Source organism: Aquarana catesbeiana, linkage group LG09, assembly GCF_042186555.1.
Source record: "Aquarana catesbeiana isolate 2022-GZ linkage group LG09, ASM4218655v1, whole genome shotgun sequence".
NCBI classification, from domain to species: Eukaryota; Metazoa; Chordata; class Amphibia; order Anura; family Ranidae; genus Aquarana; species Aquarana catesbeiana.
This window is the reverse complement of record NC_133332.1, coordinates 47,175,920-47,193,146: the sequence shown is the minus strand read 5'-3', so window position 1 is coordinate 47,193,146 and position 17,227 is coordinate 47,175,920. Positions and strand designations below refer to the sequence as shown.

The 17,227-nt window shown below is 45.0% G+C and overlaps 1 protein-coding gene across 7 annotated transcripts in view; it reads right to left on the bottom strand.

The window, feature by feature from the left end:
- The window catches only part of LOC141107591 (complement factor B-like), a 216,902-nt gene that overhangs the window by 154,691 nt on the left and 44,984 nt on the right, over positions 1 to 17,227 (bottom strand). For 5 of the 7 annotated variants that reach the window (XM_073598436.1, XM_073598440.1, XM_073598442.1 and 2 more), the window contains one exon: positions 2,149 to 2,343. In XM_073598436.1, the coding sequence (XP_073454537.1) occupies positions 2,149 to 2,343 (195 nt within the window). Of the gene's footprint in view, positions 1 to 2,148; positions 2,344 to 14,651; positions 14,804 to 17,227 lie in introns of those variants that run through there. The other 2 variants (XM_073598439.1, XM_073598437.1) reach the window with 1 other exon arrangement.

The window sequence follows — 17,227 nt, the reverse complement described above, 5'->3', positions numbered from 1 at the left end:
AGCACTGGAGAAGAGGGAAGAAAGCTGCAGGCATTTCAAAACCCCGGACCAGAAAAGTATCTATAAAATGTGTCAGAACGGGTGATCGCCTGACTCCCAGGTCGGCAGCGACCAGGCGCGATGGGGAGGGGGTCCAGTGTAAGTTCACCTTACAGATTTTCTGTAAAAGTTAACTTACACTTTAAATAGACTCTTAATTGACTAGCCGCCAGGGTCACATGGGGTATGTGCATTCAACCAGATCACTGCCCGAGCAAGGAAATCATAGAGGAACACAGCTTCTTCTAACTTCCTTTCCCATCTGCATTGCCACTGTGGATGAGCGTCACCTGCAGTGGAGAATATAGACTGCACCTGCCTACATGCTAAAGCAACCCCACCATCTTTTAAAGCCACTCTGTTTCCTTCTTTAAAAAATGAAAATCCCAACACCTGCAAAAGAAGACCTGTTATACATAGCTGTGTTTATGTCCGTTTCTCAGAACTTCACAGAGTTGTGGCCTCTTTACATCCAACACACCTCCAGGAATACCTGGTTCCCAGGCTCTGGTCACTACACACATTAGTGATGTAGGGGTTGACAGATGGAACTACAGTGTGCAGTCAGGGATACAGGCATCCAATGCTCCTGGAGGTACCAGATGTTAACATTCTTCAGGTGACTGTTGCTCATAAAAAGAGTAAACCCCACGGGTCCCTGTTTGGCCCATACTGTATGTTCTGCTTATTAGCTCTACGTAAATTTTGTAGGATTGGACACTTCCTTTCTTAGTTATTATACATATTTACATTATCTTTGAGGTTTCTTATTAGATTTATTTTTTTTTTTAGACATGCTGACGCATTTGCCCCTTAAGAGTGTTTTTTACCATGTAACATGTTAGACCTATTTAGGATGCAGTCATGACTTCAATTTGCCATGTTCTTTTTATATTCCTACAGTTTTAATTATTATTATTTTTTACTCATCATATGGAGCCCTATATACCGGCCGCTGGCATGTGCTTTGACACCAACACATTATGTGTGTGTGTGTGTGTATATATATATATATATATATATATATATATATATATATATATATATATATATGTAATGTATTCATGTTTTGTACATATATGAATTTTGCATGTATATATTATGTGCTAGATATATTTCCTGACAATTTTTTTACATATATGAATTCTGCATGTACATGTTATGTGCTAGATATACCTTTAGACAATAAATACGCCTATTCATTTTATGGTCTGTCATATGTTTCATTCAAAGTCCCGAACTTTTCCTCTTAGTAACCAATATAGGGACGGAGACACGTCTTTTGTGCCTCATTCAAAGTCCCGCCCATTTTTTTCTTTTTATGCATAAAAAGAGTAAAGATCGTAAGAAAAGGTGGTGGGACGGGATAAAGTCTTCCTTTCCTTCACAGATGGGGTGTTTTTGCAAATAATAGAGTCTCTTGAAAGCTGCCTTTAGTTTAGAATGTTCTAAAATCTGTGTACTCCTATCCATGAAAATTTAGAGATCTTACCAACATCATCATTCTCTATAGTTCAAGCATTCTTATCCCCTGAACCAGCCCTGGTGAAAAGGTTCCTCTATAAACCTAAGAAAAAAATTGTCTTGTTGCTTGACCTTTTATGAGTAAAAGGACCTCCTAATTTGGAGTTTACCATTTGTCTTGCGCTCCCCCTTTTGTTCCACATTTCTTATAAAACAGGTGGAGGCAGGCAAATAAAAGTAGCAAGCAACAGCAACAGCAGACAGGGAGTCAGGCAATTAAAATGGCATAGGGTATGTAGTGGCACAGCACAGAAGGAGACAGTGGCACATGGGAAGGGGAAGACATAGATACGGCACAGGGGTTGGGGTAGAGAATGGCACAGGAGGAGGCAGGTACTGATACAGCACAGAAGGGAACAGAGACAACACCCAGGAGGAGTCAGGTAATGACAAAGCACAAGAGGGGTCAATAGGTGACAAAGCTCAAGAATAGACAGTCACTGATACCACATAGGTGGGGGCAATGAGTGACACTACCCAAGAGGAGTTGGGTGAGTATACAGCACAGGAGAGGGCAATGAGTGATACCGCCTAAGAAGAGTTAGGTAATGACACAGCACAGAAGGATAAAAAGAAAGTAGTTACCTCTACATATAGCTTTCTGCTTTTCATTTGTCCATTGCCCATTCCTCTCGCACTCACGTGTAGCAGATGGGAATGGATACTTTCCTTTCGGACAGCTATACTCCACTTTTTCGCCATCTTCACTTATTTTGTAGGTGCCACCGAAAATGGCCACTTTGTCAAGGTTACACTCATCAATAGGGGCAGCAATGGACACTGGAACAAGAAAGAGTGTGTCAATGTAACAGTGACTGAAAATATAAATCAATACAATATAAGCAATGGTTTAAATTAAAAACCATCTGCCTAGCCAGGATTATTTCTAGTGCCTTAAAAAAACTAATGAATGCGGTAAAATACTTCCTGTTATCTGTTAGGAGCTCCGTCCAGCACGCTTACACCTTGCTTTCCCCCGAGCCGAGCAGCCAATCAAAGCCTCTACGTCACATAGAACCTGCTCATGGCATCCAATGTGACGGATCTAACACAATACAGTATTACAGTATATAAAGACTTAGTCTTGTTTAATAGTGTAGCGCACCCCCTCAACGAGCCATTGGTGAATTTGGCCCTATTCCCCCAGTTAGGACACACACAGCATTTTCTCCTTTCTTTTGCTAGCTCAAAGAAATAGTCTAGGGGTGTCTTTTTTTAGGATTTATAGGAACATAGAACTTGGATGGGGGTGAAGGGGCATGGGATACTGCAGAACTGCATGCTTTGAGGACTCTTCTCTAGCTTGCTGAGCTACAAAAGATGTCCCACAGAATCTATTGCTGGCAGAAGAGTAGGGCTTTTCCCAAATGGACCAGGATAGAGCTGCACACAGTCACTAACTTCCAGGACCAGGGTCAATTACTCACATGGCCACAGGACCATCGGTTGCCTCCTTCCGATATCCACCGGGCCCTCTCCAGTGCGGGAGACACCCTCACACCATCATAGGACAGCTGGACACTTCTCTTCCAACTTCCTCCTGGTACTATCTCCAGTGAGCTTTTTAAGACCCAAACGAACTCCAGAATTAAGCTTTTTTGAATAAGCCCCCCACCTGAAGCCTCAGCTGGAACCTTGATGTCTTCTTAGTGGCACCTTCAAAAATCCTGCCCCAGGGGCAGAGTCCCTGCACAGGGTCTCCTCCAGCAGGACTGGACCCAGGGACTCTGCTGCTCTGCCTCAGGCCCCAGTCTATTTTATTTTCACCACCTTCTGGGCACACCTCCCCAGGGATTGGCTGGAGACCCATAAATATTCAGGCTGCTTACTCTGTTCTTCCTCCCACTATAATTCTAGAGTCCTCTAGAACAGTGTTTTTCAACCTTTTTTTTAGTCAAGGCACCCTTTAAAATTATGCACAATCTGATGGCACGCCAATGTAAACAGCTAAACTAATAGTTTTACATAATGCAGCCACATCCACACACGTAGGACACCCAATGTTAGAGGTGATTTATTCTTCCAAAGCAAACACACCTTTGCACACTGGTATTCCAATGTTTCTCTTCGCCCTCAGTTTTTCTCTTTCACTCAGCTAGTGTAACCCCAGTGCTGATGGAGAGGGGCAAACAAAGATGTTGTGCAGGGGCCCAACGCCCCCCTTATCAACTGATGACATCATAGGTTGTTAGGACGCCAGCAGCTAGAAGGTTGTAATGGTGCACCATGAAAACCTGTGGATTTGTGTAACTTAACCACTTCCCGACCGGGGCACGCCGATGTACGTCGGCAGAATGGCACGGCTGGGCAAATGGGCGTACCTGTAAGTCCCATTTGAAATGCCCGCCGTGCCATTGCGTGTGCGCGGGCGGCGCGCACACGCCGGCTGGGAGATCCGTGAGTCGGGTCGCGGGTCCCGTGGACTCGATCGCTGCAGGGATACCCGCGGTCGCCTCACGGAGAGGACGAATGGGGAGATGCTGACGTAAACAAGCATCTCCCCGTTCTGCCTAGTGACAGTCTCACTGATCTCTGCTCCCTGTCACCGGGAGCAGAGATCAGTGACGTGCCACAGCTAGCCCATCCCCCCTACAGTTAGAAATCACTCCCTAGTACTGACTTAACCCCTCCCTGCCCCCTAGCGGTTAACTCCTTTACTGCCAGTGTCATTTACAGAGGAATCAGTGCATTTTTATAGGACTGATTGCTGTATAAATGACAATGGTCCCAAAAATGTGTCAAAAATGTCCGATGTGTCCGCCATAATGTCGCAGTCACAATAAAAATTGCTGATCACCGCCATTACTAGTAAAAAAAAATTATTAATAAAAATGCCAAAAAACTATCCCCTATTTTGTAAACGCTATAACTTTTGCGCAAACCAATCAATAATCGCTTATTGCAATTTTTTTTACCAAAAATATGTAGAAGAATACGTATCGGCCTAAACTGAGGAAAAAAATGTTTTTTTAATTATTTTTTGGGGATATTTATTATAGCAAAAAGTAAAAAATGATGCGTTTTTTTCAAAATTGTCGCTATTTTTTTGTTTATAGTGCAAAAAATAAAAACCGCAGAGGTGATCAAATACCACCAAAAGAAAGCTCTATTTGTGGGAAAAAATGGACATCAATTTTGTTTGGGAGCCACGTCGTACGACCGCGCAATTGTCACTTAAAGCGACGCAGTGCCGAATCGCAAAAAGTGCTCTGGTTAGGAAGGGGGTAAATTCTTCCGGGGCAGTCTTGATCCCTCCGCTGGCTTGCATACTATTTTTTGACAATAGGTATTTTGCCAAGGCACCCCTGAAGCAACCCGAAGGCACCCTGGTAGAAAAAGGCTGCTCTAGAATACAGGGGGAAGTAATTAGAGCAGTAGCCTGTGATACACTGAGCAGACCTAAATAATCAAGCCCGGCTCCAGAGGAGCTAAACTAAATTTACCTAGCAGCCTACTCTACACTGGGAGGATGCTACAATAGTAAGGTATAAGATAATTAATACAGTAAAACCTTGGTTTGAGAGCGTTTTGCAAGACAAGCAACATTTTTTTATAAATTTTGACTTGATATACAAGCGATGTCTTGATATACAAGTAGCATCATGTCACAACTAAGTATAAAAGAGAAGAGAGGCGTCTCTAAGTATAGCAATATGGTTACATTTATTGAAGGTACAACATTTAGCAACATATTGCTACACTTAGAGGCGCCTCTCTTCTCTTTTATACTCTGTAGCTCTTGCTGGATTTTGCTTCTAAACCCCTTGTGGAGGCTTCCATTTGTGGATGGACATTTTCTGGTTACACAACCTATCACATTGCTAGAATCTTTTTTATATGGACTATAAACTGAAGGACCTATGAATAAATGGTTGTGGAACAAATCATTTGAGTTTCCATTATTTCTTATGGGGAAATTTGCTTTGATATACAAGTGCTTTGGATTACAAGCATGTTTCTGGAACAAATTATGCTCGCAATCCAAGGTTTTACTGTACATTTATTCAAGCTATATTTATGTGATCTTTTAACCAAGTTCTATAACACACAGTCACATTTCAGTTCATTGTTGTCAGATCAATGACAGGTGATTGCTCTTGGTTTTCCATTGTTCTTTGTGCATTTTCTCTTTGCCTTAACAAATTAATAGTATGGCCAAGCCTCCTTTCACTGCTGGAGTTTGTGTGGTATGGGTTGAAGTGGTACATACCATGTGTTAAAAAAAAAACATAACATTCATCATAGAAAGATGGTTTTACAAAATTACTTCCTAGATAAGCAATTGTTCAACTCTAAATCCTGGGACCATTATGTCTATGGGTTGATTGACCCTTCAACTCTACCCCTATCCATAAAACAGCCATAAACCTAAGAGGTACAGGTAGAGGGGTGCATTGCTGGGCACAGATTGTATTGTCAAATGGTCTGTATTTGGCAGCTCCCCCAAAAGAGGACATTCAGCCCTCCAGCCCTGATGAAGGGGATCGTGTGCCCCTGAAATGCATTGGATGTCTTTTGCCCTACTTGTTGTAACCAGTTAAACAAAAAAGACTTGGGGATTTTTCATTTGGGGCTCTTTTTGACCTACTACAGCCATAAACCTAGCCTAATACTTTCACACCAAAATCTTTGTGACAAAACAAACCTACGTTGTAATATATAGACAACAATAAATGTTGTGTTAACAATGCAATTAAAAGTTGACATCCCTTAAACACAACACTCCATCTTACGACCTGCAGCCAGGTCTGGTCATGGGTTATCTCTCACTTCACCAGGGCCAGAGATAAAGCAGAACTTTGCAACATTGGTGTCTGATGCAATGCAGTGCAATCTGAAAGTTAACGGTTAACCCGAAACCAAGAGGTGCTGAAAAGAATGCTTGATCATCCAGTATGCACATCTATAGGATGGCACATTTGGTCAGATGTTCTATAGGAGAACACACAATGGGGTTCATTTACTAAAGGCAAAAAGACAGTGCACTTTGCAAAGTGCAGTTTCTCCAAGGTTTAGTAAATGAGGTAAAGCTTCGCTTTGCAGAGAATACCCAATCACATGCAAGGAAAATAAAAAAAAACTGCATTTTTGCTTGCACATGATTGGATGATGGAAGTCAGCAGGGCTTCTGCTCATTTACTCAGCTCTAGAGTGCAACTGCACTTTGCAAAGTGCACAGTCTTTTTGCCTTGAGTAAATCAACCCTAGAGTGTTGGCTTAGCTCAATAATTTCATCAACAGAACTACAAAAATCCCCCAACCAGTGGTGGCTAGGGGTGCCCGGGCGCCGCCCCCTCTTTCACGCCACCCCCTCTATGTAGAATGGATAGATTCATGCATTGCATGAATCTATCCATGCCTGCTGTAGCCACCCCCTATTCATGCGTTCGGCCCCTTTTCGGACACCGGGCACCTGAATTACAGCGATGGGGTTTTTTTTTTTTAAGGACCTAATTAGAGCCATAGGCTCTAATAGGCTTCCAAAAAGGTGGACTTCGAGCTCAGAGCATTGCCCACCCAGGTGTGTTATATAAGCGAATAAATATTTGCTTTTCTAATACTGAACCACCTCTCAGCCAATTGGCTGCATTTGATGGCACAGTGGCTGCATTTGATGGGCACAGTGGCTGCATTTGATGGGCACAGTGGCTGCATTTCATGGCCACAGTGACTGCATTTCATGGCACAGTGGCTGCAATTGATGGGCACAGTGGCTGCATTTCATGGCAAAGTGGCTGCAATTGACGGGCACAGTGGCTGCATTTGATGGCACAGTGGCTGCATTTGATGGCACAGTGGCTGCATTTGATGGCACAGTGGTTGCAATTGATGGGCACAGTGGTTGCAATTGATGGGCACAGCGGCTGAAATTAATGGGCAAAGTGGCTGCATATGATTGCAGGGCCAGTACAAGGCAGGGGCGGGAGGGGCCACTGCCCTGGGCAGAGTGTGGAAGGGGGCGCCAAAACACTGGCGCATCATGCTTTGTCTCAGCCTCTGTGATGCTAATTCTGTCCAAAAGCAGAGACTTTAGAATGTGCCCTTACCTGCTGCAGGCTTCCCCGGAAAGGACAGAGACAATGTCCTGGGCACAGATCCCTGACAGGCTGGGTGGCTGGATCAGACAGTGAGAGCTCCAGTACAGGTGGGCGGAGCAGACAGAAGATAAGAAGTGATAGATAACAGACTGCTTTTCTCCTCCTGTGAGTCCCGACCTGTTCTGCTATCCACACTGTGACAGTTACAGAAACAATGCCGTGTGTGTCTGTAGCACTGACCACTTTTGTTTTTAGCCATATGTGTGTTATACAGGACATAAGTTGTTATAGTGCCATCTTGTGGACAATTGAAAAGGTACAATACTTTTATGTTTCATGATTAAGAGAAGTGACATGGAAGTGATTGATTGTTTACTTCTGAACTTTAGCTATGACCTACCCACAATGCTCCTGGACAAGAGGAGAACTGAACTGCATTGTGGGAGGATATAAAAGGGCTGGGAGCGGCCATCTTAAGTCTCTTGTTCCTGGGACGCATGGGCTGTCTGCAGAGCTCTGTGGGTGTGTGTGTCCCACAGGGTTGTGGCCTACCTTGCGGAGGAGCAGCAGCAAGGATCCTGTCATAGTATCACAGTGTGCTGGAGCAGCAGAAGTGATCTTTCTGTAGACCCGTGGAGGAGGTAACCGAGGACTCCTGGTCGTTAGTGAACGGAGCAGTGTGATGGTGTCGCGGTGGTTCCATACGGACTGAGAACTGTTGAAACAGAGGCATCCGTCCGCCTGGATCCCGTGTGGTGAGAGGGTTAACACCCAGAAGTTTGTTTAAATACTACACACACATTTAGAACTGTTACAGAGTGTTGCTGGGACTGATAGTCCCATGGAACAAGTTAAGTTGGGGAACCTTACATCTAAATAGACTTCAGTATTCAAGAACGGATGCTAGATGTTTGTCTTCCTCATATAAGAATACTTAGTCAATCTGCTGGATTATAATTGCCTTAGTGTATTACATTACACTGCGCAACACCCAGGAGGAACCCTTTGTGGATTACAATTACAAAAGCTAGCAAAGACCGAAGACGTCAGGATTATCTGTTTTATTGCAGGGCCCTGTATTTAGTTACCAAAGATAGTGACTTCACAGTTTAGAGCAGGGGGAGCTCCCTGGTATAGATATATACAATTAGGTATAATTGTGTATGTTACCAATTGTCCTAACTATTTACTAATCTATTGCACTACATTGGTGTGATAGTGTAGTCATTGTAATAACCCTTTACATAAATATATTATTTACACAAAGAAAGAAGTTATTTTTGGTTATTACTGAAGTTTGTGTGCAGTGTTGTTATTTCTCCTGCAGGTGGAGTTACCAGCACCCAGATAGAGGTAAATATAAATGTAAGTGTATATGGTGGGTTAAAATTGATACTCATATCATTACAACACTGCACTACAGCTGTGCCAAGGGGATTGAACTATTCAAGAGGGGTTAAGAGCAAAGAGGACAGGTCCGCTTTAAACCAGCAGCTCCACCGAGAGTTATTGCTACATGTCTCTCCCTCCTGTCGGCTTTCAACTGCTGGAGGGATTGATACACGGCATCGTTTCTGTAACTGTCACAGCGCACCGATCTACCTCCCTGTTCGGGCCACATATCTATGATCCTCCCATAGGTACCTACCTGGTCTCCCCCCAGCGCTGCCTGTTTTCTTCTCCCTGAAAGCAGGGGGATTCGTCAGGACACTGAGAGCGGGGGGAGGGCTTGCCTGTCTTAATGCACAGGCACTTCTGCGAACTACCCAGGGGTCCTAGGTGCATGGGGGGGCCTTTAAAGTTTTCCTGGCAGTGGTGGTAAGGCCCTTTTCACACATGCGGACAGTATGTTCGTAGTTCATCCATCCGTTTTCGGATGAAATACGGACATACATGCATCCCTATGGGATAGCATCTGTCCCCGCTATGGTCCGATTCTGCAGACGGAGGAAAATCCTATTTTTCTATCAGTCTGCAGAGTGGATCGGATGAACAAGGACAGATGGTCCGCGTTCATCTGATTCCCCCCTAAGTGCACAGTGTGCAGGGACCGCCCTGTCATCCGCCGGCTCAGCGGGGATCAACAGATCGATCCCTGCTGAGCAAGAGGATGTTCACGGGGTGGATCATCACGGATCCGTCCCGTGTGAAAGGACCCTAACAGTTTCACTTTGGCTGTCTCTTTTGCTACAGTACAACAGTACAGGTGAGTTATGTTATCTGTCTCTCTGATGTCTGCAATGCTCTCTCTCCCTCCCTGGCATCTTCCTCCCCGCCTTCAGCCACTATCCGGGCCATCCTGCTCCTCCCTGTCATCCTCACACACATCCATTCATCTTTGCCTGTCACACACTGCTCCTCTCAGATGGTTGTTATCTCTCCCCTCTCCCTTCTCTGTCTTTTCCTCTGCAGACACTTCACCTTCACACAGGTGTGTGTCCCAGGATCTACAAACATTACAAATGGCAGGAATCCCCCACCCTGCACACCCCCAACACACTGTCTCTTTACTAGGCAATGGAGATCACTCCCTCTCCCCTCCCTTCCAGACAGCCCATTTACTTTTTTTATACTGTGGCTATTTCTTACCAGCTGAGAGTATTCCCCATGCCCATCTCTGATTATCCCTCTCCAGTCCCCTTGACAGTCATCTATCCCCCTCCCTTTCCCCCTTCCCACCTGCCAGCACAAATCCTCCTCCTTTTTTATCCCTATACAGACCAGGATTCCCCCAATCTCATTCCAGTTCTTCTCTAGTCATCCCCCATCTCATACCCAGCCCCACTTTTACCCCCCTTCCTCTTTCTCCCCTACACCATGGTTCTCATCCCCATCCCATTTTTTTCAGGGCTTAAGGAAGAACCCCGAGGTGGAGCATCTTACTACTGCTGCTTGTGTGGGTGAGATGTGTACTGTGTGCTGCGCCAATCCCTGCTGACCCTCTTCTCCTATTCATCCCATGTGATTGGAGCAGTGCACATCCCACCCGCACAAGCAGCAGCAGTAGTAGTAAGATGCTCCACCTCGGGATCCTTCTTTAACCCCTGCAAAGCACCAGAAGAGAGCCAGAAACTCTGAAGGGGAAGGAAGAGGGGAGTTGTCATTCCTGTTGTATATTTAGCCCAGTGACAGCACCCTGCCAGAATAGATAGGATCTGTGACATCAGCTTCCCTGCACAGCTCTGCTTCAGGAGACCATATCTGTATTCTACATTATTGCCCCTATACTGTACCCTCTTGCCCTCTGTACTGTTTCCTCCTACCCCCCCCCCCATACTGTTCCCTCCTGCCCCCCGTACTGTACTTTTCTGTCCCTCTCCTACTGTGCCCCCCTGTACTGTACCCTCCTAACTGCTGTACTGTGCCCTCCTGCCCCCCTGTACTGTGCTTATCCTGCCCCCTCCCCCCACACTGTACCCTCCTGTTGCCCTGTAAGTTTATAAGTTTTGTTGTGTTTGTGTATGCTAATAATGATTTTGGTGGTTGTGTATTGTTAGCAAAAATATTGTTTTTATATTTTTTTAGGGTGGCCCTTTCAGGTAGGCTGTATGGGGCCCTGTGATTTTTAACAGCAGCCCTGAATGCAGCCCAAATCCAGCAAAGTAAAAAAGTCCACCATTGCAGTGCTGGGGGAAAACTTATACTTGCTCCAGCCACCTGCAGTACTCTCCTCCCTCCACCCAAAGCCTTAGCATCATCATACAATACAGGAACATTAACCCTGTATGATATGATGAATCTGGAGTGTGACCGCAGCCAATCACAATTCACCCAGGAGCTCCACAGCACCAGTCACAGCACTGGGAGAGCATACTGGAGCAAGGAATAAGGTAAAGCTGGGTAAGCACAGATCAAAACGCGGAGACGTACAACACTACGATGAGCCGAGAAAAATTAAGTACAATGATTCCGGGCATGCGTTGAATTGATTCCGAGAATGTGCAGCACTTTTGCGCGTCGGAAATGGCTACACACGGTCGGAATTTCCAACAAAGACTTTTGTTGTCGGAAAAATTGAGAACCTGCTCTCAAACATTTGTTGACGGAAATTTGTAGCAATAACTCACGGTGGAGCTGCTGGTTTAAGCGGGCCTGTCCTCTTTGCTCTACACCCTTCTTAAATTGTTCACTCCCCTTGACACAACTGTAGTGCAGTGTTGAAATAATATGAGCATTAACTTTAACCCACAATATACACTTACGATTAGGATTACCTCTACCTGGGTACTGGTAGCTCCACCTGCAGGAGAAATGACAACACTGCACACAAACTTCAATAATGACCAAAAATAACTTCTTTCTTTGAATAAGTAATATATTTATATAAAGAGTTATTTCAATAAATATACTATCACACCGATAGTAACATACATTCATAACATACTGATCCATGAATTGTTGATTGATAATTACAGTGGATGTTAGCGTCACTTCTCAGTTTTGGGTGGATCATATGTTCATTTTTGAAGTAGCGCAATACATTTTAGGTTTTCAGTTTCTGGTGAATGTGGAAACACAGTTTGCAGCTGCTTCGTATCAGTTTCATTTAGCTGTGAGCAGCACACAGGATTTTTTGTTTTTCACTTGCAGATTATTAGATCAATTTCTCTGGAGTGGGAATGGCCTACAGAGGGATCAAAATTTGGTGTCGCTGCTGAACCAGCAGATTTTTGATCAATCCATGGCCAGTTTTAGGAGGGCCCTGCTCGTGGTAAAATCTTACAATCTAAAAGGGATGAGTAAGTGATACAAAAGGTAATAACTGTGCAGGATAAGCTAATGGAGAAAGTTTTAAATTCCAGTTTTTACTGGAGCATGAGAGGCTGTCCTGAAGAGATGAGCTTTCGGGGATTGACTAAAGGAAGACAGATTAGAAGAAGCCCCTTAATCAGTTAAGTTCTTTGATTACTACATGTATGGGGTGAAAAGCTGGTTCTTCCTTATGCAAAAAAAATTTTTTAAATCAATTATCCTATTTTTGATTATTGAATGGAGGGGTAAAGAAGCTTTATATAAATAAGTGTTCCTTAACTGGCATCTTAAAAGGCCCTGGTGTGTTGAGTATACAATTAAAGTATTTGACTTAGACAATTGGCAAGTTATGAGATTGCTGAGGACAAATGAAATGAGAGACCGTATTACAATTTGTTCACAGGAATAGGTGCAAAATTAAATGGCAAAGCCCGATTCTTCTTTCTTTTTTTTTTTTTAGAATATAATTGGATGAACAACTATGAAAACATAAGTCAAAAGTGTTGTGTGCTGTCTCAATAATAGGGATTTTTGGAACTTAAGACAAAACTGTTTTTTTTTTAAGTTTTGGACAGAGTGGAGAGGGATTTGATCCTCTGTCTGGTTCTTGTTGCTGTCTGTGCATCCTCTCTGTTTGTCCTGTTTACCATTATCATCGAGAGTGAAAGTTAATGTCCTGTCCCAACCACTGCACACCGGGAACATGCTCTGACCCTGTCATCTAGCTATTACAATTTGGCCTTCACAAAGTCACTCAAATCCTTATGCTTGCCCATTTTTTTTTCTGCTTTAAACTTCAGGGAGAACGTATTCACTTCCTGTCTTAAGCTGGCCATACACCATACAATTTTCTTCAATTTTCTTTAGATTTACCTTCAAATACCGTATTTATCGGCGTATAACATGCACTTTTTTCCCCTTAAAATCAGGGGAAAATCGTGGGTGCGTGTTATACGCCGATCCCCGCTGATTTTTTGCGATCGCGCCGACATACACATCCGAGTGTACAGATTTAAATATGGCGCCGGCGGACTCGGCGGAGCAGAGCGAGCGCCGCCAAGATCGAAGGGACTGGGCGGAGCCGAGATACACATAGCCGAGAGTACTCGGCTCTTCTCGGCTCCGCTCACAGTCACACCCAGTCCCGCCCTATGATGGACATAACACAGGTCCAATGGCGGGACTGGGCGTGACTGTGAGCGGAGCCGAGAGGAGCCGAGTACTCTCGGCTATGTGTATCTCGGCTCCGCCCAGTCCCTTCGATCTCGGCGGCGCTCGCTCTGCTCCGCCGAGTCCGACGGCGCCATATTTAAATCTGTACACTCTGATGTGTATGTCGGCGCGATCGCAAACAATCGTCGGGGATTGCAAGGCTGTACTGGGACAAGGCTGCAATGAACACTGGGCTGCACTGACATGGCTGCACTGGGACAAGGCTGCACTGACAAGGCTGCACTGGGGCAAGGCTGCACTGACAAGGCTGCACTGATATGGCTGCACTGGGGAAAGGCTGCACTGAGAAGGCTTCAATGACACTGACAAGGCTGCAATGATGGGCATTTAAATGTAAGTTTTTTTTCCCTTAAACTTACCTCCTAAAAGTTTTTTTCCTTAAAATTCCCTCCTAAACTTGGGGTGCGTGTTATACGCCGGCGCGTGTTATACGCCGATAAATACGGTATGTAGTATAAGGGCCTGTCTGTCTGATTGCATACAAATTGAGAGTGTTTAGGTTTGACCTCGTATTATATGGCTTTGGTAAATCTAAAGGAAAGTTGTACAAGAAAATTGCATAATGTATGGCCAGCCTTATACATCCCATCCACTTCCAGGTGCCATTCTAATGAGATAATCAATGGGGTTGATTTACCAAAACTGGAGAGTGCAAAACTTGGTGCAGCTGTGTATGGTGTCCAATCAGCTTCTAAATTCAGCTTGTTCAAATAAGCTTTTTTTTTTTTTTTTTTTTAATCAAAACAAACAAACCTTGAAACCGATTAGCCTCTATGTAGAGCTGTACTAGATTTTGCACTCTCCAGTTTTACTAAATCAACCCCAGTGTTATTCACGTTAACTGTCCGTGGTCATAATGTCATACCTGATCAGTGTATAAAACAGGAGTCACTGTTAACAGTCAAGTAGGAGCTTTGTCTAATAGACCACAAGTAGAAGATTCTGCCTGGCACATGCCCCAAATTTTCAGAATTTCTTTTTTTTTTTAAACCTCTGTGGTCATAGATCATTTAGGAAGACAGTTTTGATTACTGACATTGAAAAATCAGTCCCTCTATTACTTACATGCAATGTGGATGAGTAGAAGCAAAGGTAACATCCTGAAAAGTGCCTCTCCAACAGTCTGTACTTTCACCTCCCTGTCCCACACACTGATGTTACTGATCAGACTCTGGATATATATTAGGAACAAAACACAAAAGGTCGAGAGAAGGAATTTTCCTGATTTCTAGCTAAATGCTAAAATAAATATTTCACAACTTGTATACTTTAGATTAAGCAAAGAAAGACAGAAACATTCTTCTAGTGACCTTGTTATGTTGTAATGCAGTGTATCCACATCTACCATCATCCATGTCTTCTCCATCCCAAAGTGTCCCTTTTTCTCAGATTCTAGGGTTGAAAGGTGTTTGAGGATGAGGTTTTAGCCAGGCTGGGAAAAGGGTCAGGAGAGGCAGCGGACCAGGGTGCAACACTCTTACCCAAGGAAAGGGGGCGCTGCTTAGCTAGCACCCCACTGCATGCATGCTCCAGATTGGGCAACTATTGAAATGTGGCCTTCCCTCCACTTTGTTTGCTCTAACAGCTACTGCTTACACATTGTGCTCCAACATGCCCACTCTCTGCCCTCCTCACCCCGATCGTCCACAGTGAACGAGGAACCGCCCATCCACCCCCAGATGCTAGAAGGCAAGCAAATGACTATGCATGCACAGTACACCCTCAATATCAATGGTGGGCAGTCAGAGTATGAGAGGTGAAGAATTGGGTGTGCCAGAGCAGGCAGGGCAGTACGCAGAAGGAGAGGTGGGTGCAGTTCCGTATTTTAGCCCTGGACACTGGATGATCCTGTCCTGGCACTGTATTTTAGTTACTGGATTTGGTTATACTTCATAGCAGGCCTGTCATAACATAAACATGTCAAAAACAATGGAAGCTCCAAGCAGCCTGCAAGATCTCATGCACTGCTGTGAAGACATGGGTGCCTGCTTGGTCCACAGCCAAAACAGTCCATAGAAAAAGAGAAAGGTGGCGGCACATCCAGGAGTTAAAAACAGTAGCTTTATTGAAGATCCATAAAAAAAGAAACATAACACACATACAGTCAGTCCAAAGGTTCTCAGTAGACGCGTTTCACACTGTCGTGCTTACTCATTACTGACTCATTATGTCCGAAATAGACATGCCTGCAAAATAAGAGCAGGGATACCTACCTTTCCTGCTGCTCACACCACCAGAACACTGTTCTGTTCTGTAGAATCCTACTCTGAAGTCTACAGGAGAACTGACACTTCCAAAAGTGTCGCTCTCCTGGGCCCCCCGTTACTTAAATGGGTTCCTCCAGCTGACCTCCGCATGACTCCTGTCTTGTGTAATTAGGGAAGGTCAGCAGGAGAAAGCAATGAAAGCAGTAGGGGGACACAGGAGGCTGACACTCCTGGAAGTGTCAGTTTTCTGTGGACAGAAAACTATTTCTACTGAATGAACACTGTGACTTTCTGGTTATGTGAGCAGCAGGAAAGGTAGGTATCCCCTCTCTTATATTACAGGTATTCCTGTTTTGGACAAATTTATATCATGACAGGGGGCTGGATGGAGCTCTCCTTCCCCTGAGCCTGGGAGCTACCTATGTGAGAAGGGGAAGGAGGTCTGCAAATACCTGGAAAAGGTGGCAGGCATCTGGGTCCCCCGGTCAGGCTGCAAAGGAGCTGGTAGCGGCGTCCTCCTCCACAACAGTTCGGGGAGGGCTGACGTTCCCCGCATAGCTGGCCGGATACTATGGTATCCTGGCGTGGGCATCGAGTTCCGGCCTGTGAAACGCAGGAGGAGGGTGGGGACTTCGGCACACCACTTCCGATTTTGGGTCATGCGGCGAGCGTGGACGCCGGAGCCATGGCGGTTCTTTTAAAAACGCCAGCCACAGGGTGGGAAGCCAGCGATTTGGGTCCACAGCGCGATGCTCCAGCAAGGAACAGACAGCAAGGATGCAGCTGAACCAGGTGGCAGTGGGGCCAACCCAGCTCAGATAGGTGGACACGGGTGCCTTGGACCTACGGGGCTGGACCTCCTCTTTGAGACAGGATCCGGGCTAAAGAGTCATGGAATCCCGTTAGCGGCTGGTGGGGATGCACATAGGTGTTGGTGAAGGACACCCACTGATTGGCTAAGGTTTTTGTCTGACGGCAGTTTGTCTTTGTTTTTTTCACTTCCTTCTCTTCTCTCCTTCTCTTGGTTCAGCCCAAAGAACCGAAGAGGTTAGGGGGGTGAAGAAGGTGTCCGTCATGTACGAACAAATTTAAAGAAAGGTGGAACAAGTCCCTTTGTAAACCCTGTATTGATTAATTGGTTTACAAGGAGGCAACAGGGGCTTGCAAGGAATTGATTTCTGGTGTTCAGAAGGAAATGAAGGCCATTAAGTCGATGCTGGCAAACCTTGAAACCCCAAAACAACCAGCTGCAGTTCCCCTCGCTTCAGCCCCAGAGGTGGGTGAGGAATCGGATTCTTTGGATAAGCCAAGTGAGACGGCATCATCCAAAGATATTCTGAGCCAAGGGACAAGTTCCCCCAGATACCGGCTCTCACTCGAGGAGGTGGATGCCTTATTGGGGGAAATCTACGAGACGCTAGAGATTAAAGAAGA